Source organism: Pan troglodytes, chromosome 4, assembly GCF_028858775.2.
Source record: "Pan troglodytes isolate AG18354 chromosome 4, NHGRI_mPanTro3-v2.0_pri, whole genome shotgun sequence".
Taxonomy (NCBI): domain Eukaryota; kingdom Metazoa; phylum Chordata; class Mammalia; order Primates; family Hominidae; genus Pan; species Pan troglodytes.
In genome coordinates this window covers 174,470,935-174,496,779 of record NC_072402.2, presented here as the reverse complement: position 1 = coordinate 174,496,779, position 25,845 = coordinate 174,470,935, and the positions used below count along the sequence as shown (strand labels likewise).

The 25,845-nt window shown below is 60.5% G+C and overlaps 1 protein-coding gene across 4 annotated transcripts in view; it reads right to left on the bottom strand.

Moving 5' to 3' along the window:
* Window positions 1-25,845, bottom strand: part of UNC5A (unc-5 netrin receptor A) — a 70,184-nt gene that overhangs the window by 3,170 nt on the left and 41,169 nt on the right. For 2 of the 4 annotated variants that reach the window (XM_016954304.3, XM_016954306.3), the window contains exons 2-11: window positions 15,362-15,583; window positions 9,869-10,012; window positions 9,477-9,580; window positions 9,177-9,357; window positions 8,360-8,527; window positions 7,607-7,771; window positions 3,574-3,762; window positions 3,164-3,466; window positions 450-537; window positions 26-194 (exon numbers count right to left, since the gene is read on the bottom strand). In XM_016954304.3, the coding sequence (XP_016809793.1) occupies window positions 26-194; window positions 450-537; window positions 3,164-3,466; window positions 3,574-3,762; window positions 7,607-7,771; window positions 8,360-8,527; window positions 9,177-9,357; window positions 9,477-9,580; window positions 9,869-10,012; window positions 15,362-15,583 (1,733 nt within the window). The remainder of the gene's footprint in view (window positions 1-25; window positions 195-449; window positions 538-3,163; window positions 3,467-3,573; window positions 3,763-7,606; window positions 7,772-8,359; window positions 8,528-9,176; window positions 9,358-9,476; window positions 9,581-9,868; window positions 10,013-15,361; window positions 15,584-25,845) is intronic. The other 2 variants (XM_016954305.3, XM_016954307.3) reach the window with 1 other exon arrangement.

Here is a 25,845-nt window from a genome sequence, read left to right as displayed (position 1 = left end):
GAGCCCGGGTCAGTTCCCTGCTCACCTCCCAGCTGCCCTCGCACGACTGCTTTTTGAGGCGCAGGCTCCAGCTGTCAGGGCTGGGCTCCCCACAGTGGTCCATAGCCAGGATGACTGGCCGGGTGAGCAGGACGCCAGGGGGTCCGCAGCTAACGATGGGACTCAGCAGGGTCTGACAGCCAGCTAGGGGCAACCTCAAGTGGGGAAATATGGGTGGGGAGGGAAAGGTGTCAGTGGCCCATCCTGGGTCCTGAGGGCTAGGCCAAGGGCAGGGCAGCAGCATCCCAGGGGCCAGGGGCTTGGGCTGCAGGACCACGTGGGGCTTAGGCACAGCTCTTTCCCCCGCCGCCTCGGGCCAGGCACAACAGTGGGTGGGCAGGGGGCTTCCTGGGGACCGAAGGCAGCAGGCAGGTCCCTCCCACCCCCGGCAACAGGGCCCGCGGCCACACCTCACGTCTTCCGGCTTGTGCAGCGTGAGGTAGATCTCATAGATCTTCCCTCGGGGTATGGCATCTGGGGGGATGAGGAGGCTGATTCCTGGAACGGCAGGAAGAGGGCCAGGGCTTACCCACTGCCAAAGCACCCAACACCCCACCACACAGCCCCTCCAGGAGCCTTCCTGTGAGGACTGACTGGTGCCAGCCCGGCCTGGGGACAGAGGGGCCTCAAAGACTGCCGTGCTGACCAACCACCCCCACAGGCATGAAGCTGAGTCAGGGGCACCCCATGAGCAACTGAGGGAACCCAGGTGGGGAAAGCATGCCTGGCTAGCTCAGGCACAGAAAACTTGGGGACAGAAGGTATGCGGTACCGACCTCCCTTGTCCCCTGAAAGGCACTGGGGGCGACCAGGGTATCCCTTGCTTAAAACCTTCCCTGCCCCCGGGATGAAGTCCAGCTCCCTGGCCTGGCATTGAAGGGCCTTTGCCTCTGGCCCCCACTGCCTCTCTAGCCCAGCCAGTGCTACAAAGTTGGTGGTTCTGGAACCACTGCCTGAGCCCCCACTGCCCTCCCGTCCTGCTCTAGCTCCCCTCTCCATTGCTCCTTCTACTCTCTGCCACACCATGGTCCCTGCAGGTGGGGTGGGTCTTGAATAACCTATCTCCTGGGCTGGATGCCCTCCCATCGGCTGGCTTGCCTCTGCTCCAGCGTCTTGGAGGAGCAGGATCAGTGTGTGAGTGGAGAGGGGAGTGGTTCAACAGGGAGATGGTGGGACAGGATCCGGCAAAGACGGGGGCCAGGGAGTTCCTCTAGAGGTGGTGAGCAGGGACTCCCCCAGACAGGGAGTCCTTACATGAGGAGGGGCTCCCAGCTCAGGACATGGGGAGGGAGAGGAATTCCATGACTTTACCCCACCAAGTCCAAAAGCAAATGCACACTCCCTTGTGGGCAGCGCAGAGCAGGGCTGGGCTGGTATCACCGTTTCACCGGAGAGTGCAGAGTCACAGCCACTGCTCCCTTCACTGGCCCGCACTGCCCCGCGGTCCCAGCTGTAGTGTTGGTGACAATGCCAGACATCCTCGCAGGAAGGCTCTCCATGGGGAAGGTACATGCACTTACATCCTCATTCATCAGCTCCTAATGCTGGGTACTCAGGACGGCGAAGGAAAACCACAGACCCCACTCTCATGAAGTTCTTAGCCCAGCAGGGGAGAAGGACAAGTCAACCACAGCACAGGATGCGGGGGAAGTGGCAGCCACCCCCCGGCCTGGGGAGCGAAGAGCAAGGGCTGCCGGGCCCCACTGTTTGCCTGCGTCTCTGTAAGAGCTGACAGATGCCGTCTCACCTCGTCATCCCAACAGCCCCATGAGGGGTTCGTTATCATCTGTGTGGACGTGAGGCACAGACGGCAAGAGCTGTCAGGCGGGGACCCAAAAGAGAAGTCCCAGCTGAGCTGGTGGGAGGGGCAGGGGGTCGGTGCATGCAGAGGGCAGCACCGTGTGTCGGGGATGTTGAGTCCATGGTGGCTGCCGTGTGCGGGACGATGTGTGTGAGGGAAGAGGCTGAAGCAGCTGGCCCGCAGGGGACAGGTCTTCTCTGTGGTATCATGTGGGCTTTGCAGGGGGCAGAGGGGAGCCCAGAAGGGATTCGAGCACGAGAGGGTCATGATCAACTCTGGCTTCATTTGGTGAAGTTTTACAGCAAGGAACCAGGTAAGGGGTTTGGTGGCCTGTGTCAGGAGAGGCAGCAAGGGAGGACAAGAGCAGGAGGTGGCAGGAGCTATTGAGGAGGGACTGGCATGGGACTGAAGCTGGCGGGGGGCAAGAGAGGACGAGCAGCAGGTCAAGGTGACCCCAAGTTTCCGGCTTAAGCAACTAGACGATCCGTGAACTGGGGGAAGCTAGGAATGGGGAGGCTCTGGGGGAGGGTGGGAGACGGTTCTGTTTTAGGCACCAGGAGTCTGAGGTGATGTGAGACATCCAGATGGAGCTGGCCAGGAGGCAGCTGGGTGTACAGTTCTGTCGCCCGGGAGAACTGCAGGCTAAGGATGGGGGAGTGGGAGTTATCTGCACAGACACGGCGATTAAAGCCATGGAGTGGGCGAGGCCGCTCGGGGAGAAGGGCACTGGGAGGGAGCTCGGAGGCACACCTACATTTATGGAACAGGCAGCTGGAGAGGGGCAAGCTAACCAGGAGCGCATGGGGTCATCTAAGCTGAGGGACTTGGGAATTTCCGGTGGGAGTGGCCAGCCATGCCAGAGGCCGCAGCCACTTCTTGCAAGGCAGCCATGGAAAGAGTTCTTCAGAGGGTTTCGGTGCTGGGGTGGGTGGAAGCCAGGATGCAGTGGGGACTCCAGGATGGCCTCTGCCCAGGCCTGTGCTCATCTGTTTGCCCTTGGTTGTCTCCCTGCTCAGTTGCAAGCTCCTTGGGGCCGGGGCTTGCCCTACCTCTGGGCCCAGGGCCCCACATGGAGACTGGAACAAGTAGGCTGCTTGGCTGTGTAAATGAATGGACAATTATCTTGTGCCCACAGGCAACAAGAGGAAGACAGCTCTGGCCATGGCCTCGGTGCCAGCCAAGACTGGGTTCTCCCCAAAACTCCACCCCCTTTCCTTGCTGATCTGTCACGGGACACTGAGGGGCACGAGAGGAATGTCCGGCTGTCCCGTCCTCCTCCAGGAGGGAAGTGGAGCTCTCAGAGCCCCCTGGGGTCCTTCCTACCTGTATTAGGGATCATCAGCCGGCCCCCGAGGAAGTTGAAGGTCCCATAGGTCATGTTGCTGGTGCCTCGGGGCAGGGAACGGAAGTAGTTCTGGGTGGAGAGGCGGGAGACGAACTCCTCGGCTTCAGAGGTGGGAGAGCTGTGGTGCAGTGTGTGGCGGCCACCACCCAGGGGGCTGAGCAGGTGCCCATTGGTGAGCTGGAACTTGGGGCTGGGCCCATCCTGCCGGGGACAGAGACTGCCCTGGTAGGTGGTGGTGGTGGTGCTGAGGTCCGGCTGGATGGTGAGCAGATGGGGGTTGTCTGCAGGATAAAGACAGACTCAGGCAATGGCACCTAGGGCATCCCTGCCCCAGCAGCCCTTGGCGTGGGAGCTGGGGCAGGAGTGCTGGGGGCACGGGGCCCCTCACCTGCTTTGCTGGGCTTGATGCTGACGGGCTGGAAGCCTGAGGTGAGAATGGACGAGTCAGCCACATCTGAGTCCAGCCCCTCCTTCTTCCGGCAATAAACGAGGATGAGGACAAGCAGCAGCAGGACCAGGCAGACGGCCACGGCGATGAGGCCCACATAGAGGGCCACGTCCTCAGGGCCAGAAGCAGCTGCGGGAGACAGCACGGCCTTGGTGGGGGCAGGGGTGTAGGAGTCTGGGAAGGAGAGGTCAGTGGTCTGCACCCCAGGAGGATGAGGTCTGCACCCCGGGGCATCTGCACTAGCTAGGGAGCAGACGCTTGTGGCAGGGAGCATGGAGTCCGTGCGTGTGCATCCCAGCCCTGTATTTGCCATTACTGTGCTGTGTGACTCTGAGCAAATCACATTCCTCGTGGGCTTGAGATCCCAGCTGAGTCTGCTGCCTGGAGGATGGAGGAGGGGAAGAGCTACTTCCCCAGAGCGGATAACCTGGTGCCTGGCTGCTAGGCTGAACCTGCTGCCTGCTCTTCTGGGACAAGGGCAGCTTGGGCTGGGGGTGAACTCCTGGGATCCCCAGAGCACGGGGTCTGCCTCCTGTGTGGTTCCAGGTCAGTGCCTAGACCAGGAGCAGGGGTTTGGGGGCCCTTCTCTCTGTCTGCCTCCCCAAGGCCTGGGGCAGGTCTGGGGAGGGGGTGATTGACTGCTTGGAGGAAGCTATATTGATTTTAGAAGGGTTTTGCATAAATGGAAGAAATGTCCATCAGAAAGGAATTGACACAGATAATCAGGTTTTTAATTGAAAGAATGGGGGAGGGTATGTTCTAGAGGAAAAAAAAATCCAACAGAGATCTTTAATTGTTAGTTATGGCCTTGTAATTAACAGCCCTCACAAGCCCGGCATTCCCACAGGACCTGTATGTGCACTTGGGGGACCAGGCAGATGGGAAGCTGCGGTGTTGGTGAGTGTGGGCAGATGGGAAGCTGCGGTGTGGGGTGAGTGTGGGCAGATGGGAAGCTGTGGTGTGGGGTGAGTGTGGGCAGATGGGAAGCTGTGGTGTTGGTGAGTGTGGGCAGATGGGAAGCTGTGGTGTGGGGTGAGTGTGGGCAGATGGGAAGCTGCGGTGTGGGGTGAGTGTGGGCAGATGGGAAGCTGTGGTGTGGGGTGAGTGTGGGCAGATGGGAAGCTGCGGTGTTGGTGAGTGTGGGCAGATGGGAAGCTGCGGTGTTGGTGAGTGTGGGCAGATGTGAAGCTGTGGTGTTGGTGAGTGTGGGCAGATGGGAAGCTGTGGTGTTGGTGAGTGTGGGCAGATGGGAAGCTGCGGTGTTGGTGAGTGTGGGCAGATGGGAAGCTGTGGTGTTGGTGAGTGTGGGCAGATGGGAAGCTGCGGTGTTGGTGAGTGTGGGCAGATGGGAAGCTGCGGTGTTGGGGCGAGTGTGGGCAGATGGGAAGCTGCGGTGTTGGTGAGTGTGGGCAGATGGGAAGCTGCGGTGTTGGTGAGTGTGGGCAGATGGGAAGCTGTGGTGTGGGGTGAGTGTGGGCAGATGGGAAGCTGCGGTGTTGGTGAGTGTGGGCAGATGGGAAGCTGCGGTGTTGGGGCGAGTGTGGGCAGATGGGAAGCTGCGGTGTTGGTGAGTGTGGGCAGATGGGAAGCTGCGGTGTTGGTGAGTGTGGGCAGATGGGAAGCTGCGGTGTTGGGGCAAGTGTGGGCAGATGGGAAGCTGTGGTGTTGGTGAGTGTGGGCAGATGGGAAGCTGCGGTGTGGGGTGAGTGTGGGCAGATGGGAAGCTGTGGTGTGGGGCGAGTGTGGGCAGATGTGAAGCTGTGGTGTTGGTGAGTGTGGGCAGATGGGAAGCTGCGGTGTTGGTGAGTGTGGGCAGATGGGAAGCTGCGGTGTTGGGGCGAGTGTGGGCAGATGTGAAGCTGTGGTGTTGGTGAGTGTGGGCAGATGGGAAGCTGCGGTGTTGGTGAGTGTGGGCAGATGGGAAGCTGTGGTGTGGGGCGAGTGTGGGCAGATGGGAAGCTGTGGTGTGGGGCGAGTGTGGGCAGATGTGAAGCTGTGGTGTTGGTGAGTGTGGGCAGATGGGAAGCTGCGGTGTGGGGTGAGTGTGGGCAGATGGGAAGCTGCGGTGTTGGTGAGTGTGGGCAGATGGGAAGCTGTGGTGTGGGGCGAGTGTGGGCAGATGTGAAGCTGTGGTGTTGGTGAGTGTGGGCAGATGGGAAGCTGCGGTGTGGGGTGAGTGTGGGCAGATGGGAAGCTGCGGTGTTGGTGAGTGTGGGCAGATGGGAAGCTGCGGTGTTGGGGCGAGTGTGGGCAGATGGGAAGCTGCGGTGTTGGTGAGTGTGGGCAGATGGGAAGCTGCGGTGTTGGTGAGTGTGGGCAGATGGGAAGCTGCGGTGTGGGGTGAGTGTGGGCAGATGGGAAGCTGCGGTGTTGGTGAGTGTGGGCAGATGGGAAGCTGTGGTGTTGGGGCGAGTGTGGGCAGATGGGAAGCTGCGGTGTTGGTGAGTGTGGGCAGATGGGAAGCTGCGGTGTTGGTGAGTGTGGGCAGATGGGAAGCTGTGGTGTTGGGGCGAGTGTGGGCAGATGGGAAGCTGCGGTGTTGGTGAGTGTGGGCAGATGGGAAGCTGTGGTGTTGGGGCGAGTGTGGGCAGATGGGAAGCTGCGGTGTTGGTGAGTGTGGGCAGATGGGAAGCTGCGGTGTTGGGGTGAGTGTGGGCAGATGGGAAGCTGTGGTGTTGGTGAGTGTGGGCAGATGGGAAGCTGCGGTGTTGGTGAGTGTGGGCAGATGGGAAGCTGCGGTGTTGGTGAGTGTGGGCAGATGGGAAGCTGCGGTGTGGGGTGAGTGTGGGCAGATGGGAAGCTGCGGTGTGGGGTGAGTGTGGGCAGATGGGAAGCTGCGGTGTGGGGTGAGTGTGGGCAGATGGGAAGCTGTGGTGTGGGTGAGTGTGGGCAGATGGGAAGCTGCGGTGTGGGGTGAGTGTGGGCAGATGGGAAGCTGTGGTGTGGGGCGAGTGTGGGCAGATGGGAAGCTGTGGTGTGGGGCGAGTGTGGGCAGATGGGAAGCTGTGGTGTGGGGTGAGTGTGGGCAGATGGGAAGCTGTGGTGTTGGTGAGTGTGCCCAGATGGGAAGCTGTGGTGTGGGGTGAGTGTGGGCAGATGGGTAGCTCTGGTGTGGGGCGAGTGTGGGCAGATGGGAAGCTGTGGTGTTGGTGAGTGTGGGCAGATGGGAAGCTGTGGTGTGGGGTGAGTGTGGGCAGGTGGGAAGCTGTGGTGTTGGGGCGAGTGTGGGCAGATGGGAAGCTGTGGTGTTGGTGAGTGTGGGTAGATGGGAAGCTGTGGTGTTGGTGAGTGTGGGCAGATGGGAAGCTGTGGTGTGGGGTGAGTGTGGGCAGATGGGAAGCTGTGGTGTTGGTGAGTGTGGGCAGATGGGAAGCTGTGGTGTTGGTGAGTGTGCCCAGATGGGAAGCTGTGGTGTGGGGTGAGTGTGGGCAGATGGGTAGCTCTGGTGTGGGGCGAGTGTGGGCAGATGGGAAGCTGTGGTGTTGGTGAGTGTGGGCAGATGGGAAGCTGTGGTGTGGGGTGAGTGTGGGCAGGTGGGAAGCTGTGGTGTTGGGGCGAGTGTGGGCAGATGGGAAGCTGTGGTGTTGGTGAGTGTGGGTAGATGGGAAGCTGTGGTGTTGGTGAGTGTGGGCAGATGGGAAGCTGTGGTGTGGGGTGAGTGTGGGCAGATGGGAAGCTGTGGTGTTGGTGAGTGTGGGCAGATGGGAAGCTCTGGTGTTGGGTGAGTGTGGGCAATGGGTGTGCATGAATCAAGGTTCAAATCTGTGCCCGTCTCAGGAGGCATGGGAGGTGGTGGGGCGCGCCTGGGCCCATGTGCAGGTATGCTAAGGATGAGGGGGATCTCAGTGGGTCCTGAGCCTGGAGAGGCTACAGCCTTTGGCAGGAGAATAGCTCCCTCAGCCCCCACCTCCCCAGGGCTGGGCAAGGCCAATCCAGGCAAACAGAAGAGGACCTCAGGGCAGAGAGGACTCACTGTGTACACAGAGGTCACTGGTACAGTTGCGGGTGTCCAGGTCAGTGCCCTGGCACTCCTCCCCTCCGTTGCGGGGTGCTGGGTCAGAGCACTCACGGCTCCGCCAGTGGGTGCAGTCCAGCCCACAGGCCGACCACTTGCTCCACGGGCTCCAGCTGCCGTCCACTAGATGAGAGACAAGCAGAGAGGAGACGGTGCGGTCAGCCTGGGAGCCCACCCCGGCAGTCTGCCAGTGTGGCCCCTCTGGGCAACCAGACCAGGCAGTGCAAGGCAGCCTGGATTTGGGTGCAAAGCCAGGGCCAGGCCCACGATGCACGCCCTCTAGTGTCCAGCTGGCCTTGATGACGCATGCTAATGACAGGGAGGCGCGGATGACGCCAGGGGCTGCTTGGCTTTCTCCACACCAGGGAGGCTGTCCTGGCCCTGGGGCAGCGAGGGCTCTCTCGTCACACGTTGACCCTTCTGAACCCAGGGACAAGTGGACTCTGCAGCCCTGGGCTGAGCCCTAGACCCTGTCAAACTGTACCTCACACCCTGTGACTTACACCCTATGTTGAGCCCTGACATTGGACACAGATCGAGCCCTGACTCCAACCATACACCGCATCCCGATCCCCGCCTCAGACTGAGCCTGGCCCTGCGTGGCGGGTGGGTGGGATGGAGCCATGGGGGGGCAGGCTGGTGGGCGCGATGGAGCCAGGGCACGGAGATGGCGTGGTGAGGAACGATGCGGGAGGCGGTGGCCGCTGGTACCTGGGCACAGGGTGGCGCAGGCTGTTTTCTGGACATTCTGCCCCTCACAGAAAGCGCCCCCGTTGAGAGGCGCCGGGTTGGTGCAGCTCCGGCTCCGTTTCTGCCAGCCGCGCCCACAGCTGGCGCTGCAGACGGACCACTCGGTCCACGTCGACCACCCACCGTTCACTGGCCGGACAGAGAAGGACTGGGGTCAGGGAGCGGGGGCGTCCTCAGATACACTGGCCCAGGGGACGGGGCGTGAGGGCAGAGGGGCTGTGAGCTGGACACGGGTGGGCTGTGGCTGAGCTGGGAGAGAAGGCCTGGGGGAGGCCATGCTCGTGCCTGCTGGCCCCCGGGCCCTGCAGCACGCACGCCACAGTCTTCCCTTCTCCCAGGGGGCACTCGGGGTAGCCAGGCTGAACCACGGCTCACACACTCCTGCAGCCCAGACCCCAGCCTCTCCTGGGGTGACTCCCGCACCCTCCCTCTGCTGGCTCCTGGGGGTGCCTGGACTGTGTGGCTTCTGATTCCCCCCTTGGAGACTCAGGAGTGGGGACAGCCTGTCACCTTTCCTAGATTCCCATCCTGTCCCTCATCTCCTTCTGCACAATGCCCGCTGCCCACAAAGGACCTCCAATCTGTCCCACTCCTTTGCCCAGACATGCCCCTGGGCCCCCAGCAGTCACAGAGAGCCCTTTGCTTATCCTGCCTAGTCAGGCACGATCTGGTCCACCTGGCTTTGGCCTCATGGCCTCTCTTCACCCCACCAGCCACATGTCACTGCCCAGGGGCACCGCAGCGCCTCTCCCTGTGACCGGGGAGCCCCGGGGCCCACCGTAGACGATGACAGCAGCGGAGGCGCTGCGGCGACGTGCCACGATGTTCTTGGCCACGCAGGTGTAGTTGGCCGTGTCAGCAAGGCGGGCCTGTCGCACCACCAGGCTGTGCTCCCGCGTGATGTATACATTGGGGTCCAGGGATGGGTCCACCAGGTCCTCATTCCGGAGCCATTCCACCTAGGGGAGGGAGCCCTGCCATGTACTGCCAGCCCATGCTGGCCCTGCCCAGAGTGGCCCCTACCAGGGTGACCAGGCAGGAGCCCAGGTCTAGACGTGGGCACTAGAGGAGCCCTCACCTCAGCTGGAGGGATGCCCTCCGGTGGACGGCAGGGCAGCACGATGCCCTGCTCCAGGGACACCTCCTTGGCCAGCGGCTCCTGCTCGAAGTTCTTGCGCAAATCTAGAAGAGGAATGAGAGTGTCCTCCTGTCTGAGGGCCTCACACAGGCTCAGCCTGGCTGGCTGTGTCCCTTGTCCTGCAGGGGCCATGGCACATGGCAGAGGAAGTGCCAGGTGGCCAGGGGGCCATGGGGTGGCTGGGCCGTGTCCACAGGCACTTTCTCCACTCATCCAGGCAGGGCTGTGAGGTTTTCTGACCGGACCGCCTCTTCCAGGAAGCCTACTGTCCCCTCTCCTGGTGACAACCCCCCGCCGTGCGCCCTCCCCCCAGGGCCCAGCCCTAGACTCACAGGCTATGCGGATGTAGGCCTTCTGACTCTTGGTGGTGCCCGAGGAGCTCCATGCCACGCACTGGCACCAGTATTCCTCCAGCCCGAACACCTTCTCCACCTGCTGCCTTGAGACATTAATGCGGACCTCCATGGTGGGCAGCCCTGGGGGCGGGAGGGGCAGGTAGTCAGAGCCCCAGGGCCACCCTGAACTTCTGTGTGTGGGTCCCTGCGCCACCCTCAGCCGCTCTCACTGACTGGCAAGGGAGTGGACTTTGTTTTTTTTTTTTTTTTTTAATTTTATTATTATTATATTTTAAGTTTTAAGGCAACCCCCAGCCTGGAGGAAACTCCAGGGGGCCCAAGGGCCGCTTGATTTCTATCTCCTGAAGGCCCCGAGCAGGCAGGGTAGACCTTCCATTCATTATACTTTGTTACCTGAGGCCTGACTCCCCGGAGTCACTTACAGAAATGTCCATAAAGGGGCTGCCGTAGAGCTTTGGGCCAGAGGGTCTGACCTCCAAAGACTCCAGGCAGAAGGGGTGGGGCAGACAGGCTGAGCTCTGCACCTCTGTGGGTAAAAGAGGTGAGGAAGGATCTGGCCCCCTCCCTCGGGGGCTAGCAGATAGATCCTGACGTGATAATATAATAACAGTCATTAACAATATAATTGCAGTGATTATGTAGTATGATGCTAGCGCCCTGGGACTTAGGGTTTCCCACGTGCCGGGATGGGGATGTCGTCTTAATCCACTCCCTTGGACAGAAATGCAGAGGGAAGTGACTTGCCATGGGCACCCGGGACTGTCTGCATCCGAAGGGTGAGCTGGGGCGCCTATGCACTAGGGAGAAACTTTGGAAGAGGGTGAGAGAGCAGCCAGCAGAGGGGGAGCTGGGGGTCTAGGACCCGCTCTGCCTAACTAGGGTGAGCTGGGGGGACTCCGCTCCAGGCTGGACTCAGCCCCCCACCTTCTGCCATATCTGGCCTGAGGCAGGCTGAGGACCCTCTGACAACTCAGGAGCGGGGGCAGCAACCCTCCTCCTGCCCCGTCTGTAGCCAAAACCAGCATCCCCAGCAGTGAGAAAAGACTGTTTGCTTCCAATTTCTCCTCCTCCTGACCCCAATTTCCCTCGGGTCATTGGCTTATCAGAAAGGGAGAGAGAGGCCGGCAGCCAATGTGTTTCCATTGTTAACAGCGAAATTCAATTAGGGCTGCATTGCGGGAAGAGCGGCCGCCCAGCTGAGCCGGCAGGCTGGGAGGCTGTTTCCCTCTTAATTTCTCTAACATGACTTTCTCCGACTGCTTCCCAGACCCCTCCTCACAAGCCTCTGGGCTCTCACACTGGGTGTCCAGATTTTTCTATCACTTTGTCCCTGTCGCCGGCCAGCTATCATAGGAGATGGCAGGGCTGTCACCTCTGGTGAGATCATGGTAGCTGGGCCGCTTCCCTCCGTTCTGGGCACCACCTGCCCCGTTCTCTAAGACACCCAATGTGGACACTCTCAGGGGGTGGGGTGGGCAGGCTGAGAACGAGGGGGTGGCTCACAGGGTCCTTGTATAGGAGAGGGGCCTTGGGCACCAGCTATCTTTCAATATGACTTAGGGCATCTGATAAGGAGATCTGGGGAGGGGCCCTCCACTCCCTTCATCCTCTCTGCCTTGGGGGTTAGGGGTGGGAGACCTCCAGAACATTCTGAACTGGGTACTTTTTCTCCCTTGGGTGGACAAGTCTGTTAATGGTTCCTCCATCCCCTGTGGTGCTGTGGGGAGCCCGGCCCTCCTTCAGGAGCCTCACCCATGGCCCAGGCGGCTCAGCTTGGGAGAACAGCACTACCTTTAAGCGCTTCCTTTTCTTCTCCCTTTGTCTTCCCTCCCCTTCTGCCCTGCCACCTCCTCTCCTCCCTCTCACTTGCATGAGTGAGGGCCAAGTGTGTCCTCAATGTGCCAGCTCCACGCAGTGCCTTGGTGAGGGGTGCCCTTCAGCCCCACAAGCTCCTGGAGGCAGTGCCTGAGGCGGGGGCTGCAGACCCGGCCCTACCCCATCTTTGATGTGAGGGGCTGTGCGCTCTCCTCTTGTGGATCATCAGGCAGCCTGGTTCCTGGGAGCAGTGTCTGGGTACAGCTATGTCTGTACCTGCCCATAAGTGTGAGCAGGTGCCAGCCCTGGGGAGGGACCCCGGGCCAGTGGGCCTGGGCGGGTGTGTGTGAACCTGGGCTGCCCAGGGTTTCTAGCTGGGGCTCTGAGGCCAAGCTGGCACTTCGGTTCTCACCTTCTCAGCAATCTGCTTCTAAACAATCTAATAACCAATCAGTTTGTTTAACACAAAATAAGTTATACTCCCAGACCGGACTCCAGTGCTTGGTTTTGCAAATTTCAGGCTTTTTTTTAGTGTCAGCAGATTTGGGTTCCAGCACTTCAGGCCTTGGTCCCTGCCCCCTGGCCTTCTGGGTGAGGAATGAGGGCAAACGAGAGGGAAGTAGGTGCTCTCCTGGGTGTCCATCCGGCCACCTCCAGCCCCACACACGAATGAGTGGGCTGCAGAGCTGGGTGGGCCTCCGACCCCTGCCATACCTGTCTGACCACAGAACGTTTCTGGTTTGGGGTCTTTGGTCTTTGGCGGCATGGCGCCACTGCTGTGGTATCTGTCGTGGGTAAAGAAAGCCTTTTTCTTCACCTCAAAGCACTCGATGGCTTTGGGTTGAGAAATTGATGAGATCAATGAACATTCAGATGTTCCGGCCATGGGAGGCTGGAGTCGGATGCTCGGGGCAGAAGAGGACCCTGGCGGTTACGGGTGGGACGTGTCCCAAGCTCTGCTTCTCTGCCTGGCAGGAAGAGAACAGGGCCACAGGAGCCGGCTGGGGAGTGTGGGCCAGGGGCTCCCGGTGTGTGTGCCGGCCCGGGCCTGCGACTGCTCGTTCAGGCAAGGGCCTGGGTTCCTGCCAATCCATGGATCTGAGCCCTCATAATGGCAGGGGTGTTTCAGACAGAGGGGTGTGCGGGGGAGCGAGGAAGGGGGTGCTGGGAGCAGCAGGGGGCTGGACTGGAGCTTCCAGGCTGCAGGAGAGCAGCTCTCTGGCTGTGCTTTCCCTGGGGGACCTGCCACAGCAGTGGGAGAACTTATGCTGAAGGGACGCTGGGCCCCGGGTGTGGGGTGGGGACAAAGGAAAGGCCCCGTGCTGGGTCCTGACTGGGCATGTGAGATTTCATGGCTTCCCCTGACCAATCTGCAAGGGGCAGGATGGAGGGGGCGTCTCCTCACCCCCATTTTACAGATGAAGAAACTGAGCCCAGGGAGGGGAGGGACTTGCCTGCGGTTCTCCTGCAGACCCTCCCAGCAAGACAAGGTGGGCCCTGCTGCTGGGCAGGGAGGCCTCTGGCACCTCCGCTGGGGCCGGGAGAGGCTCTGGTCCTGGGAGGTGTTGGTGCCCAGGGTTCTGTTGGGCTACATTGGCCGCCAACCCTCTCTATCTCCCTCTGAGGGTAGGAGGTAGAGCTGGATCACTGCCCTGAGAGCATAACTCCTAGTACCTAACCCAAGGCATGGCACAGAGCAGGTGCTCAGCGAACACCTGAAGACCGCAGGTGAGAAGCTGCAGTCAGGCCAGGGCACTGAGACGACACTTGGGGGAGGGAGGCAGTCCCTGCTGACCCTCACGGAGGGGTGGTGTGTGACTGCTGCAGACGAGAAGGGCTGGTTGGAGCCCCGGCAGGGCTCTGGATGAGTAAGAGCCAAGGCCTCAGTCTCAACCGTAAACTGACAAGCTGGTTCTGGGGCTAAATGGCACTGCCTAAATCCAGGGCTCTTCAGCTCACCTCAGATCACTGCCAGAGCTTCCAAACCGTTCTCCCTGGCAGGGGCCTTGCCCTCCTCCAGTCTCCCTGTGCCCAGCACGGTCTTCCTACAGTGCAAGCGCGACCGCAGCCCACTCTGGTGTCTCAGCCTCCAGGGGCCCCTTAGCGCAGTCTCCTGGCCACTGCTGCCTGCCCCGGGGTTCGCTCTTGCTCCATACCCGAGCCACCCAAGGCTGTTCTGCGCCTCTGCACCTTCCATTCTACAGGCCTGGGAGATGCCCTTTCCAGGTGGTTTTGAGACCTGAGCTTGGATGTTCCTCCTCCGCTGGGAATCCTTCCTGGGCCACCTCTCTAGGCCCCAGGTCCCCGGCCTGCCCTTGGCATCAGTGGGAGTCCTGGGTGACACCTGCTTGTCCCAGCTGCACTGTGGCTTGAGCCTCACGGCAATGGCCTGTGTGTCCCACACGGGCTGTGCCTCAACAGGGTATGTGTGCTGTGTCTCAGGATGGCTGAGGCCTTGGTGGGAGGGGGCTCAGGACCACCCCTGAGGTGTCATTATGCGTGGGGTGCTCCACAAAGCACCAAGGGAGAGGAAACTGAAACAGGCTGTAATGAGTGAGGAGGAGGAGGAGGAGGAGGAGGAAAGGTAGGAGAGGAGTGGGGGAGGGGAGGAGGAGGGGGAGGAGGAGGGGGAGGAGGGGGAGGAGGGGGAGGAGGAGGGGGAGGAGGAGGGGGGAGGAGGAGGGGGAGGAGGGGAAGGAGGGAAGAAGGGGGTAAAGAAGGAGGAGGGGAGGGGGAGGAGGGGAGGGAGGAGGAGAGGGAGGGGGAAAAGGGGGAGGAGGGGGAGGAGGAGAAGCTGTTGTTTGCTCCTGCCTCTCTCTCTGCCAGTCCTTTCTGGGGGAGTTGCGGAACCCAGACAAGGGCTGTCTGCCCACGTCCCCAGTGCCACTTAAGGCCAGGGCTGGGGGTGGGGAATGTGGTGTCTCATGGAAGAGGTGCTTCCTGGGTCTGCTCGCTGCCCCTAGAACCTCTCTCCCTGTGCCCCCAGCTGAGTCTGGCTGGCCCCCTCTGCTCAGTGTCTCCAGACCTGCCGCTTCCATCAGCCCCAACTCTGGCCCCTGAATCACATATAGCTCTGGCCATGTCGCTCTGCAGCTTGAGATCCCCTAAGACAGTGGCATCAGTTTGGTCCCCTGCACACCCTCACCCTCACTGCTGACCCCACCACCGGCATGCCGGCGTCTGCCTCCAGGCTTTCCTGGGCTGTGTCCCCTGCCTGGGATGCACTTCCCCCTTCCTCACTCCCTAACCGGTTCTTATGCCTCTCTCAGTTAACACATCACCTCACCTGAGGGGCCTCTCTCCCTGCTGAGAGGTCACCCCGCTGTCTGCCTCTCTGTGGGAACTTGGGCTCCGAGGGTGGCGGGCTGTCCCCAGCACGGGAGTGGGTGCTCACAGGTGTGAGTGAATGCCTGACTGATCGAATGAACCGACGCACAAAGAAAACAATCACTGAATGTGAGGTCTGGGAGCTCCTTGGTCATCAGGGACCCCCTCTCTCCCCCTCCTTCTACCCAAACTGCTGAGGGTTGTGGCCTCTGGGGAAGGCCTCCGGGGTCCCAGGTGGGGAATCCTGGGGGCAGCTGCAGGCTCCTCTGGGGGGGCCGAAACTCGCCTCCCCCGGATTGGCCCTGCCTGGCGCCCCGTGCGGCTCACCGCTGCTCCCGTCTGTGCTGCGCTCGATCACGTGGTCCACCTGGCGCACCCACTCCCCGTTGCACTTGAAGAAGATCTGCGTGGCGGGCACGGCCTTGCACACCAGCAGCACTGGCTTGTTCTTGACGATGTACACATCCTCGGGCTCCACCAGGAAGTGGGGAAGCAGGTCCGGGATGGCACCAGGCACTGGGTTGGCCACGGTGGCACTCTGCTGGGCACCTGCGGCAGGGCAGAGGGGGAAGGTGAGCCAGGGGCCAGACTGGGCAGGGTAGAGGCAGCGGCTCAGCAAACGATCCCACCGTGGGTTGGGGCAGATGGGAGGAGAGTGAGTCCAGGCTCTGCCATGTCCCAGCTGGGCAATCTCAGGCCAATGACCATCCCCCACCCGGGCCTCCATGTCCTCCTCTGTACAAGCAGGGAAGGAGCAGCCCATGCCATCCTGAAGACCGTGGTGAGGTGAAATGAGACCTGGGCGGAGTCCCAGCACCGAGGTGGCCTGGCGACTGCCTTCCTAGAAGTCCAGGGATCTGGCCAGGCAGGCCCCTGCCCGGGAGGTCCAGGGCAAGGCTGGCCAAGGTGAGAAGGTCCCTGGCCAGGCAGGTGAGCTGCCTGGGGCGAGGGAGGGAGCAGCCCTGGCCAGTGGCCGCCTCTGGGGCCCTGCTTCCTGGTTGGCCCCATCCCTGGCCCTGCACAAAAGTAGGTGCTCAGAAATAACATGCGGGGTGGGCACGGGCAAGGCGAGAGCCGGGAGTCTGTCTGGGAATCTGAGGTACCTGGGCCACCTCCTTCAAGGAGACCTGAATATGTGGGTTTCCTTCTAATTTTAACTGAAAACCACAACCATCCCACAAGTCATTTGTTGCTAATTACACAGGTAATTGGCTTGGAGGCACTGGCAGAGGTAAAACCCCCAGAGTAGTCTGATCCCTGCCCAACCAGCAGGTCCCCTGAGAGGATGGGGTGGGGGTCACCCTCAGATCCCACAACCCCCAGCTGCCCTTTGAACAGGCCCTCAGCCAGCCTGGCCTCCCCTGGGGCTGCAGTGATCCCCCCACCAATGCGCACTCACAATCGCAGCCCCTGGGCATAGAGGGAAACCCTGGGTTTCCAGACCATCTATTCTGCTCATCTGAGTGGTGACCTTGGGGAGCGAGTGGCTTGCTCTCTGTGAGATGGAGATGACAGCTGCCTGTGGGGGAGTCCGCAGGCCCCTCACATGGTTGGCCTCTGGGCTCCTCCACCCTCCCCACGGGTGATCCAAAACCCACCCAGGGCTTCAGACTGGGAGGCCTGGGCCCACCCTACCCACCGAGGGGCACATATGCCTGGCCCACTGCCCCTTTCGCTCCTGCTTGCGCAGGGACCCTCTCCCCAGGGTGGGAGTCCGCCCTTCACCAGGACCCTGGTTTCACGGCGGGAGGTGTGTGCACCGGCTCCTGCAGGCGCCCTGGAGGGCAGGCTCGGACCGAGGGTTCAGGGGCCTCTGCAACTTCAGGCAGGTCCACCCCATCCTGAACCTGTTTCCTCACCTGCAAAATGGGGCGTGGTGCCCAGTTCTTAAGGCTGTTGTGAGGATGAAATGAAACAGGCGTGAGGTACTCAGCACAGTGCTCAGGGAGCGTAGGCTGCCGTTGGTACCCCCGCGGTTCTGCGTGTTCTACAGCAAAGGGCTGCACCCCCTCAGCTCGGTCATCCTCACAGCAATCTCATAGGGGGTGAGAGCCAACAAGCAAACTGAGGCACAGAGCTGGCAGGTGCCTTAGGGATGGCAGAGGGAGGCTGGCTGAGCTGAGGGGTGCAACAGCTGTGTCTTTGTGAGCTCAGGGGCAGATGGGTGTGGAGGGCATTTGGGACATAGCCGGACAGTTTGTCCGCTGCTGGGTCGCCCGCCCTCCCTGGGCGCCTGCCCCTCCTCTCACTCTCTGGCCTCCCTGCCTGCCTCCTGCCCACCTGCCAGACTCCGGCCTCTCCCCAGCTTGGCTTTTTCCCTTGTGTGCCCTCCCACTGGCAACTGCCCCCCGCATGTTCCACAGCTCTGCTATGGACACCAAGCCCGCATTCATAAGCGGGGTCACACTTGCAGTTCACATGTCGCGAAAATGAAGGTCATCAGACCTAGACCCACCCCGCCCTGAACCACCTCTGCTGGGGTCTGTCGTAGGCTCGGGAAGTGGCGGAATGCAGGCGACGCGGTGGGGGGGTGGGACCGAGACACCTTATAGACGGGGAACCTGAGGCCCGAGGGGGTCCCTTACCCCAGAGCCTTCAGCTGAGACACTGGGCTCATCAAGTGTGCAGTCACCTGTGTGCTCGCCGTGGTCACTTGGCAGCCACCAGCCAGCCCTGACCCAGACGTGGGACCCAGGGGTGGGCTCAGGGAGAGCAGTGCTGAATTGGGCTCCCACATGGTCCTCCCACGGTCTGCAGAATGAATGGAAGGAGGTGGTCTTGGGAGGCTGGGGAGTGTGAACCCTGGAGTGGGGGTGTGGGATGGGTGCTGCTGGCCCGAGGGCCGCTCTAGACATGCACCCAGGCAAGCCGCAGCATTTGGGAGGACCCTAGGCCGTGCAGAGGACAGGCCAAGCTGGATGCCAGAGCAAGCCCTGCAGGTGTTGGGGAGCAGGCAGGTGTCACCAAGACCCCCCAGCGGCAGGTTCCGGGCCCACCTGTGCCACATCCCTTAACAGGTAGACAACGCGCTGGCCTGTGCCTGCCTCTTGGCGGGGGAGCTGGGTGGGCAGGGGTCCCTGGCTGGGTGTGTGGGGGCAGGGAGGGGGTGTGCGGCCCTCCAGCCTCCCTATCGATCAGCACGCCAAGCACTGCTCGCGTCAGCCGCCTGGTGAACCCAGCACAATCCCTCATGTCTGCATTTAACTGCTAATGAAAAATAAATGTACTGTGACCAATAAGGGGCATAGCTCACTTCTCCAGGGCCTCTGTCACGCTGCACTGGCCCCGGGGGGCATTTATCCGGTGGACCCAGGGGGCACCCTCCAGGCTGCAGCTATGACCTCTAGCAAGGGCATTCTAGCAGCTATGTCCTCTAGCAAGGGCATTCTAGCAGCTATGCCCTCTAGCAAGGGCATTCTAGCAGCTATGCGCTCTAGCAAGGGCACGGGTGGGGTAAATTAAGGTGCCACTGGACATCCTCTGGGGGCTACAGGAATCTTCCTGGGCAGTCAGGGCTGGCTTTCTCTGCCTCTGGCCCCCGAGCTCACTGTGTGACTTCTATCCTTGCCATCAGTACCTGAGATCTGTCTGTCCCCCCTCGGTGTCCCGGTCAGGGCTCTCACGTGAATGAAGGCACAGCCGAGCCTCTCGCCTCCCCCACTGCACAGCCCAGGCTACTAGCATGAGCTTCCTTTCTTTCTTTCCTTCCCTCCCTCCCTCCCTCCCTCCCTGCCTGCTTTCTCTTCCTTCCTTCCTTCCTTCCTTCTCTCTCTCTCTTTCTTTCTTTCGCTTTCCATGTACTTGTCCATCAAAGACAACGCCAGGTAGTGCATGCTCAGTCCAAAGGACCTAGGATCCTTTCAACAGGGCCTGAGAGCCGGCTAGTTTGCCGTAGTCCCCACCACTCCCTGTTGCCTCACCCTGGGTCTGTTTCTCCCATTTCCATTGTTCATCTGGCTCCCATAGGTGTTTCAGAATAGGACCAAGTGCCTTTGACTGATATCACTGAGCCTTACGTTCTGGCCCCAGTCAGTGCTCCAGCCCTTTTCTGCAGAGACACCCATGGATCCCTCCGAGGCAGGAGCTTCCCACCTCCAGGTCTCTGCCTGAAACTCCCTTCCTTCCTCTTTGTCCAGTGCTTTCCTACCTTCTCTCCAGGGCTCAGCTCCAATGTCACCTCCTCTGGAAAGAGGGTTCCCCTACCTCAACTCTCCTGGGAAACCACACATGCCGTCTCACCCTCTCTGCATCTAGGGCCTGTCCTCGCTGGTGCTGGAGCTGTTGTCACAGGAGAAGCAGGCAGGAGGCTTTGTCCCCACCCCCAGACTGTGCATCCTCGGTCCGTGCCGTGCAGCACAAGGCTGCTTAATGCGGGCGTTAGCAACTGGGGCCTCGGGGTGGGGTGCCTACCGCTGCTGCCTCTGGGGCCACTGACGGACGGGCGTGTGAGAACACTGCCAGGGTGGACACACCTTGGTTGCAGTGGCTCGTGGGCCTGCAGGACAGCAGGCATGTATGGGCCCACCAGCTTCATGGGCCCTGCCACTTCCCAAACCCCACTCATCCCTAGTTTCCCAGAGCCTCCTTCCGCCATGTCACAGCTTTCCCACTGGCAAGGGACGTGACCTGGCCTGGCTGCCCGCTTGGAATTAAGTTAGAAGACCTCATTCACTGACTAGCAGATTCCTGACGGGCGCTTGGTCACCAGGAACTACAGGACTTGGTCAGACAGGGCTGGGTGGATGACTCAAGCCCTGAAGTGGGAACCCCATTTGCAGTGAGCCCCAGAGCCCGCTGGCTGGCCCTGCCTCTCTCAGGAGAGAACTGGCTGCCCACGTCAGCTGGAGCTGGTGCCCCTGCTCGGCAAGGGTGGGAGCAGCAAACTGGGCAACCCCCAAACCACACATCTTCTCAGGAATAGCAAGGAGGAGGGGCAAGGCGTGTGTGTGTGTAAGCATGTGTGTGTGGCATGCGTGTGTGTGTGTGTGTGTGTGTGTGTGTGTGTGTAGGGAGGCTGGGGGCCAACGGGGGTGGCAGCTACAGAAAGGAGGGGAAGCAGATGAGGCCCCGGGGCCGGTGGCAAGGGGAGGCAAGAGACCCCTGGGCAAGGAGTCTTGGACTGAACTGAGCCTGGGACGGATGCCACCTTCTTCCAAGACATGAAACGTATCCATTCAACAAATACTTATTGAGTGCCTGCTGTGTGCCAGGAACTGTTCCGGGCACCGGGATCCAGCGCAAGCAAGACAACACAGCCCCCGTCTCTGAAGCTTGCTTTCAAGTTGGGGAAACAAAGCAAAACAAAACCCAAGTGCAGCAGAGAAGGTAGAAGGGGCGGACTAAGTGCAGCAGAGAAGGTAGAAGGGGCAGACTTTCAGAAAGGGGCGGGTGAGAGGGCTCTCGAGGGAGCGGGGCTCAGGCAGGTGCCATCTGAGCAGCGCCCTGAATGCCAAGGCCAGGCTGCAGAGTGTGCTTGGAAAAGGGAACAGGGGAGGCCCTAAGGCAGGAGGCAGCTGGGCTTGTTTGAGGACAGCAGGGAGGCCAGTGTGGCCTGGGCAGAGTGAGTGAGGGCGAGACGTGTTCGGTCAGACAGGAAGCAGGGGCTGGACCCCAGGGGCCTTTACAGTCGAGTCAGGAGTTGGGATTTCATTGCCAGGGCCACAGGAAGCCTTGGGGGTCGTGTGCAGGGGTGTGGTGTGCTATCCCTGCGTGAGGAGTGGGAGGGGAGGGGTGGCACTGGGCAGAGGGGAGGTGGGGAGGCTGCTGTGGGCATCCAGTGGTGTGGACTGTGGTGGACCTGCTCCACCTGGTCCACCAGGGAAATGTCAGCAAAGTTGTCGCCTCCTCCTGGAGGCCTTTCTGGATCCACACTTTTTGTCACTCAAAGCACCTGCTCCATCCCCTGAGCCTCCATCTGGGTTAATGCCACTTCAGGACCAGGGTGAGTTTGTACGCCACTTCCCTTGTTAGACCATAAACTCCCTGGGGGCAGGAGCCCAGGTCTCACCAGGATGCTGATGGAGTGTTTGTTGCGTGACTGAATGACCACCGCTTTTTCCCTCTAGAATTTCAGATCTGCCCAGGGTGGCCCCTTCACTCCTGGTCTGTGGAGAGACCCAGAGAGAGGGCAGAGCAGCCCACAGGCGGAGTGGCGGGCAGGAGAAGCCCCTGGCTCCAGGCTGCCCCCAGCCACCCGCTGGCACATGCTGCTCTTGTAGGCTCAGCCCCTTTCCTCACCTGCAGTCTGGGAGATAAGACTCGCCCGGAACTCTGAGGCCCAAGGTGGGTGTGAAAGTGCTTTCAAATGTTTTATTTTTAAAAGCACCAGAAAATATTAGGTGTGATTAATCAAGCTATTAATGAACCCATATATACTGAGCAAGGCCTCCGTCCCTGGGGGCAGGGGAGGGGTGGGGACAGGGCGTCACTCGGCCTCACTCAGCTGGGAGAGGTGGGTGCTGCTTCCCCAGGGCGGCTGCCGCCATTCCTTCCATCCTCCCAGCGGCCTGGTGGTGGGTGCCGTCCGCCCTGCAGACCACATGGCGCGGTTGAGGAACACAGCGAGGGGCCAGGGTGGCAGCCCCTTCCTCTGCTTCCCTGAGAGCTGTTCTGGATGTGAAACGGGGTGGAGGAGGAGGCTGGGGCACAGCAGCCAGCATTGCACCCCTGAGCCCTGGATGCTGGTGCCCAGCAGGTCTTGGGGAGCCCCTGGGCAGCCTCTCCATGGAGGTTTGCCCCCAGTAGGTCCACCAGGGCCTGGGGTCCCCGCTCTACAGGTGCTCGGATGTCCGGGCATGGGGAGTGCCACAGGATGACGTGCCACTTGTGCCTCTGGCTGGCATTTGAGGCCCTGCTGGCCTCGCCTCTAGGGATCCCTCCACACCCGGCGGCGTCTTCGCCATGTGCAATTCTCAGGGGTTCTGCGCGTTCTGTCCCAGGTTCTGCCTCCCTCTCACTTTCTGGCTGACGGTTCCTGGTTTTCTTTAAAGAATGCCTTCCCCTCAACTCCTCCCACCATGCAGGCCACGTGGTCCAGCGGCTGACCCTATCTCTGGACCCAGAGGTGGGCACACTCCCCCTCTCCCATCCCCACCAGTGGTTCCCAGAAGGACTTGCAGGCCGCCCCGTCCAATAGACGGGATTCCAGCATCTTGGTCGGGTTTTTGGGAAGGGAGACCCTCTCTCTGTGCTGAGCTTGGAGCCGTGGGCATGGAGCCCTGGAGTTGCCGGGGGCCCTCACAGGGAAGGGCCAGTCCTGCAGGCGTTGTAGGCCTTCGTAAGGCCGAGGGTAAAGGTAGGCTATTCACAGGTCTGAAGCAAGAGCTTGAAGAGTGGAGACAACCAGTGCAAGGGAGAGGCCAGCTCCTCCTGCCAGCATCAGAGGCCTGGGGTCCCATGGACCTGGAGGCACAGCTAGCTCTGGATTCCCAGAGCATGAGCCAGTACATTCCTTTTTTTGGCTGAAGCTAGTTGGAGTCAGGATCTTTCCATCTCATTGGTCCACCTGCCCATCTGCTGTCCGCCTGGGTGACCACTACTCATTCTTCAAGGTCTGCTCAAACACCCCCTCCTCCAGGAAGCCTGCCCTGACCCCAGTCTGAGCTCCCACAGTCCCTGACTGAAGTCACCCCAGTGCCTTGAATATCATATTGTCACCATTTATGCATGTGTCTTCCCATATAAATTGTCAGGGCCTTGAGGGCAGGGACCACCCATCCCCACAGCCTGGCCAGGGCCTGACATACAGCCAGAGAGTTTTTGTGGAATGAATGTGGAACATCATTCCCAGCAATGGGACAAGAGCCCAGGAACGAAGGGCTAGAAGTGGAGGAGGGAAACTCAAATCTGGCCGGGAGCCAGCTCTGCTTACCTTCCAATCAACCCGTGAACCCCTCAGTTCAATGGGAAGGGAACCAGGTTCTTCAAATGCCAGTGCTGGACCCTGGGGAAGCAGAGGGGTCAGGGAGCCAGGGGGCACAGTGGCAGGGGGCAGGGGGAGCAGGAGCCCAGTGTGGCTCAGCCGGGCTTGCAGACACGCAGGGGAGTGGGGCTGAGCACTCCCTGCCACCTGCATCCCTGCGGCCTGAGATGGCGGCATGAGTTATTACTTTTTAAACATACACAGTTCTGTGAAGAGGGAGCTTCACTAGGGGGCTCTGATAAGCAGGGACACGTTCCGCACTTGCTGTTAGAGAGACAGAGAGAGACAGAGACAGGGACAGAGACAGCACCTGTGGTGAGGAGGGCAAGGTGGGGAGTGGCAGGTCCCATGACCTGGGTTTCAATCTCTACCGGAGACTACAGATCTGGGTGGCACAGTAAGAGCCATGAGAGTCCAGGTGGCAACTCAGGTATGAACCTGCCTGGAGGTAACAACGGGGTGCCATGCAGCCAGCAGCAAGCTGGGGTGCACGCCTCTGAATTCTTTCAAAGCCAAAACATAAAAAACCTCTGTACAGCCTGCCAGCTGCTTCCCTGGCCTTATTTGACCCCACTGCAGCCCCTTGTGCGAACCGCCTATTTCTAGAGCCTCATTGTTCTCATTTGTGAAACGGGCAAATAGCGGATGAGGTTTGTCGGGAGTGCAGTCCACCCCAGCACTTGCTTCTCTTCTTCCCCTTCCCGTCCCCTTGGTCCATCCCTCTGTCCATCCTCTGTCGCCCTAGCAGTCACCCCCAATAGCACAGGACTCCCTGGAGGGCAGGGACAGGTCTGAGCCCAGAGTCCCAGGGCCCATGCCCAGTGTGTGGTGAATGCACGAAGGTGGGGAGAGGGCAGTGTCTCCTGTCTAGGAGCGTGCCGGATGTGGAGGTGACTGGATGGGGGTGACAGTCCCTCTCAGTGCTCCTCGGAAGGGAGGGCTGCTCCCCCGACCTACGCTCACACACAGGCAAGCATGGCACTCTGGTTTCCATAGTAACGTGTGCATGAAGGTGTCACTGAAGCAGCAGCCACCTCCCCGAGATCGGAGGAAAGTCACCCTCTTCCCCAGTGGGCTCCAGGGGCCTGGTCACAAGGACGGACACAGGAGTCACGAGGAGGACATGCAGACAGGCTGAACCACAAAGAACAAAGGGGCAGGGCGGGGGCGGCACCGCTCCCATCTCAGAGGATGACTACTCTGGGCAGGGGCACCGCTGGTCCCTTGCCCGCCAGCCCCTGCAGACCAGGCCTGTCCTCCGCCCCGGCCACTGCTCACAGGCTCCTTCTTCCTGCCTCTGGTTGTACAGACAAGGAATGTGAGGCTCAGGCCTTTCCTAAGGTGGTACAACCCACCAAGGACTTTAGCCAAATGGCCAGGGCCAGGCGTGGGGCAGGGCTCCTGTATCTGTTCTCAAATGCTCTGCACTCACCCCACCGCAGGGCCTTTGCACTTGTCGTGCCCGCACACGCTGCCTCCGATCTTCCCACAGCTGCCTGCTCTAACCCCTCCCATCTCTGCTCCCGCGGAGTCACTGTCACCGAGGACCTGGCCTGTGTGAAGGAGCTCTTCCTCTCCCTCCCCTTTCCCAGTCTGTTTTCCTCCTCACGCCTGCCACCACCTGAGGTCATCTTGTTTGTGTACTTGGTTACTCTTCCCTAAAACATGTCACAACAGCAGGACCACATCTGTCTTGCCACCGGTCCCAGCACCAGGCACAGGGCCTAGCACTGGGCAGGAGCTGAGCCAAGACGTCCCAAACGCAGAGTGAACTGGCTTGGGCCTTCCCACACTTAGTGTGACACTGTTGCCATCGCTAAGTACCTGAACCCACCGCAAAGGGAACTCAGAAACTCCCGGGGGGAGTGCTGTGATGGGGGGACGGGTTCCTATGGCCCCACCCAAGGGCCCCTTCCTGCTGAGGGGCCTCGCCTCAGGCCAGAGAAATAGTTAATAAAGCTGAGGTCTAAATAAGCATTTGATTAACAAACGATAAAATAGCTATTGTGTCCCTGAATTAAGCTGTAATTGTGGCTGATAATTGGCTGGTTAGAACTTAATAAGCTGCAATTAAATAGAATGGAATCCAGGGTAATTATGTGGTCACACGGCCCAGGGAAAACTGGGGAAGGAAGGCGCTTTCCTGCCTTGGGATCCTTGGCCGGCGCCTGTGCTTTGGTAGCTGTAGTGTGTGTGTGTGTGCTTCTGTGTGTGGGGTGTGTATGTGTTTCTGTGTGTGTTTCTGTGTGTGGTGTGTGTGTATTTCTGTGTGTGATATGTGTGTGTTTCTGTGTGGTGTATGTGGTGTTTCTGTGTGGTGTCTGTGTGTTTCTGTGTGTGGTGTGTGTGTATTTCTGTGTGTGATATGTGTGTGTTTCTGTGTGGTGTATGTGGTGTTTCTGTGTGGTGTCTGTGTGTTTCTGTGTGTGTGGTGTGTGTGAGTGTGTGTGAGCCTCCCTCACCTCTCACCTGGCAGAGGCAGGTGGCCGGCCCAGCTGCCTCACAAGCAGTAGGGGCGGTAGGCAGGCTCTGAGCCCTGCCAAGGCCTGTGGCAGCCCCGGCTGAGAGAGACATAAAGAATTCCTGGCACAGCTCCCCGAAAGGCGAGAGGCCAAGGGAGGGTAGCCGGCAGGGCGCTGGGAACACGACAGAGGCAGGCAGGTGGGTAGGGTCCTTCTGTCTTCCTAATGAGGAAATGAGTTCAGAGATGGGAAGGACTAGCTCAAGCACACACAGCGACCATGGCAGAGCCGGGGCAGATCACCCGACTGCCCACGGACGGAGGTAACTCTACTTAGAGTAGCTCTGGGGGCACCCTCCCCATTTCCATCCGGGTCCTTCCCCAGGCACACGCACCGTAAGGCCGAGTAAGGACAGTGCACCTGTTCCA